We start from the raw sequence: 3,200 nt of genomic DNA, 5'->3' as shown, positions 1-3,200 counted from the left end.
AAACATGCACCTCAGTTCAAGGACAAAGAAGGCCCATCCTGAATCTCCCTCCTTTTGCCTTTTCAAGTGAGTAGGTAAACTCTCAGTTAAGAATAAAATCTGGAATGTTTATGCTATTTGCTTCTGGAATTAGGGTTAGAAATGACAACCTGTGATAAGTCTAGAGAAGAGCCAGCTATGTTCTGTCCACCTCTATGCTTTTCTTTCTTTCTGTCTGTCTTTTTCTTGTGAGTTTCTGCTTCTTTGCATTTATGAGTTTCTTTTGTCCATTGATCCATACAGTCCCCTTCTGTCTTCGTATCTCTTGGTTATTTTTCCTCCCTCCCAGTTGGCATAATTCCATGGAAAGCTGCATGGTTATGCCAGCAGGGTGCTAGACCCGGACTGTCTGTCTTGGGGTTATGTTGGCGGGGGGAGATGGAAGGGAGGTGGGGGGTGACAATGTTCCGATCTCCGGACCAATCGGACCCCCAGGCGTTGTCCCATCACCCGCCCCGGAGCCCCTTTAGCTGACACGCTGTCAGAATCCCAACCCCAAGGATGAGATAAACAGGTTCCTCTGTGCGGACAGGAGCTGAGAGCTTTGCGCCCTGAGAGGGGCCAGGCCATGGTTCGACCCCGACATACCAACACTAGCAGGGTGCAAGGAATGTGAGAGAAGAGTATTTGCAGTCCCAGACAGACACATGCAGATCCTTTGCTTGCACACACATACACTGGGCTCCTCTTTGCGTCGCTACCAGATTCGAACACATGGAGCAAAAGAACAAGACAACAGAATAAGCAAGACCTTTAGAGCTCAACGTGAAGCAGTGACCATTTTCATCAATTACAAGAGACACTGGGCTAGGAAGACTGGAGACCCCCAGGACATCATCATTTGTAATCTCAAGCCAGATCACCGAGATGAGTTGGAGAGAATGAAAACAATGAGACAGATCAACAGGTTAAATGGTGAGTAGGGACTTGGACAGACATGCAGTTCAACAATGATTCCCTTGCAATGACTGAGTATCAAGGAATTGTTAATCAAACTGAATGATTAGTGAGAGCCTTTGAATTGTGCTTTCTCAATAGTGAGGGGAATGTACTCTCCACTCACTCATTCTCATCCGTGTTGTTTTATATGAGCAAACTTGAAGAACCCTGTTCTCTCTCTCAATCTCTCTTTTTCTCTTCTTCTGTGGATCTGGATACAAAAACAATGACCATATTTCTTTAGTAGGTCTTTCTCTCAAAGTTCATTAACGACCTCAGAACACTACTTGTTGTGCTACCCTTGAGAAGACCTATGGATCCATCAACCACCAACCTTTCTCTATGGGTGCCTTTAGTCAATGCCTCTTTGTCGGAGGGTGCCGAATCGGCCGCAGCCCTAGGAGCCGTACTGAGCCTGATGTGTGCCACGGGGGTGGCTGGGAACCTCTACACCTTGGCCATTGTGCGAGCCTCCCCGTCAGCCTCCTCGCTGCGCGTCCACCTGGTCAACCTAGCCTTAGCTGATCTGCTGTATCTCTCCACGGCTCCTTTCATTGTCCACAATGGACTGGTGAAGGACTGGCCTTTTGGGGAGGTGGGCTGCCGGATCCTGCTCAGTCTGGACCTCCTCACCATGCATGCCAGCATCTTCCTTCTCACACTCATGAGCTGTGAACGCTATAGTGCGGTGGCGCACCCCTTCCAGGCCGCGAGCCATGCTGGGAGATGCCGCCGGCCACTGGCTGTGGCCATCTGGCTTCTGTCTTTTGCCTTGACACTCCCCATGATGGTGATGATCCACCAAGAGGAGCGTACAGTGGGAGACGGAGCCATTGTTCGGCGTCTCTGCTCTCCAACCTGGAGCGAGGAGCAGTACAGGCTCTACCTGAGCATCCTTTTCAGTACCAGCATCGTGGCTCCCGGAGTGGTCATCGGGTCCCTCTACTGGCGCCTGGCGAGGACTTATTGGATGTCGCAGACACACAGTGGCTTGGGCCGTACTCCCAAGAACCGTGTCTTCCTCCTCATTCTCATCATTGTCCTCGCCTTTTGGGCTTGCTATTTGCCCTTCTGGATCTGGCAACTCCTGCCCCTTTACTGCCCATCGGCTGCCCGTTTGCCAGTCCAGACAGAAATCTCCATCAACCACCTGGTGACCTGCTTGACATACGGCAACAGCTGCATCAATCCTTTCCTCTACACCTTATTAACACGCAACTACCGGGAGTACCTGCGCACTCGCCAACGGGGGACTTCACGTGCTTCCCTTAGATGTCTCCAAAGCAGAGCCAGGCCTCCAGGAGAAGGCGGAGAAGACGTCTGAGCAGAAAATAAGTAAGGAATTGGTGGTACATAAGGGGCACTGAGGTGGGTATTGCGCTGTGTGCTGCATATAATGCATTAAGGACATTATTGAGGCCAAAATTTGGATAGTGATCACCTTTGGGTTATGCTAATTCCGAACTGAGGAAATCTTCTCCACTTGTAAGTCGATAATAATAATAATAATAATTATTATTATTATTATTATTATTATTATCATGACCATCATGGTTAAACCCTTGTGCCGGCAGGAGAGCTAACCGAAAGGTCAGCAGTTTGAAACCGGGGAGAGGGGTGAGCTCCTGTCTGTCAGCTCCAGCTTTTCATTGGCTGGTAAAACATCCAGGTGTCCCCTGGGCAATGTTATTGTAGACGGCCAATTCTCTCACATCCAAATCAACTTCCAGTTTCTCAAGTCGCTCCTGACACGAAAAAAAAAACAGAATCCTTGATTTCTTGGGCTTCTTAGAAATGGATCAGCAACAACTCCTTGGGAACATCTCTCCTTAAAAAATGACTTAGTTAAAATTAAAAATTTAAGAACAAAATTTTAATGTAAAAATATAAATTTGTTTCTGGATTATTTTGTTAATTTGTGAAATCGTTTATAATAATTAATATTATCATCATCATCATCATCTTTATACCCCGCCACCATCTCCCCAAAGGGGACTCGGGGCGGTTAATATGAGGCCAAGCCCAAAGGTACAATACAGCAAAATAAAATACAGAATGCAGACAACAAAAATTACATCAGAATAAAATATGTACAGTAGCAAAATAAAATAAATAAAGCAAATTAACACAATATCAAATCGAACAGAATGGGCAGGCCGAAGGGACGAGGTAAAATTATAAAACCCTGGATGAGGTAGGAATAGAAAATGCGTAATTGAGGG

At 46.9% G+C, this 3,200-nt stretch overlaps 1 protein-coding gene across 1 annotated transcript; it reads left to right on the top strand.

The window, feature by feature from the left end:
* The first annotated feature begins 549 nt into the window (after positions 1-549).
* Positions 550-2,302, top strand: LOC132777831 (urotensin-2 receptor-like). Its single transcript, XM_067469856.1, has one exon. The coding sequence runs from the start codon at positions 1,292-1,294 to the stop codon at positions 2,300-2,302; it is 1,011 nt and encodes a 336-aa protein (XP_067325957.1). The 5' UTR covers positions 550-1,291.
* The last annotated feature ends 898 nt before the right edge of the window (positions 2,303-3,200 follow it).

Source organism: Anolis sagrei, chromosome 6 (genome assembly GCF_037176765.1).
Source record: "Anolis sagrei isolate rAnoSag1 chromosome 6, rAnoSag1.mat, whole genome shotgun sequence".
In the NCBI taxonomy this organism is placed as follows: Eukaryota; Metazoa; Chordata; class Lepidosauria; order Squamata; family Dactyloidae; genus Anolis; species Anolis sagrei.
This window is presented reverse-complemented; position numbering and strand designations above follow the sequence as displayed.

What these genes read in the sequence shown, in the direction of transcription:
- LOC132777831 (XM_067469856.1), top strand. Translation starts at nt 1,292, where the DNA reads ATGGATCCATCAACCACCAACCTTTCTCTATGGGTGCCTTTAGTCAAT.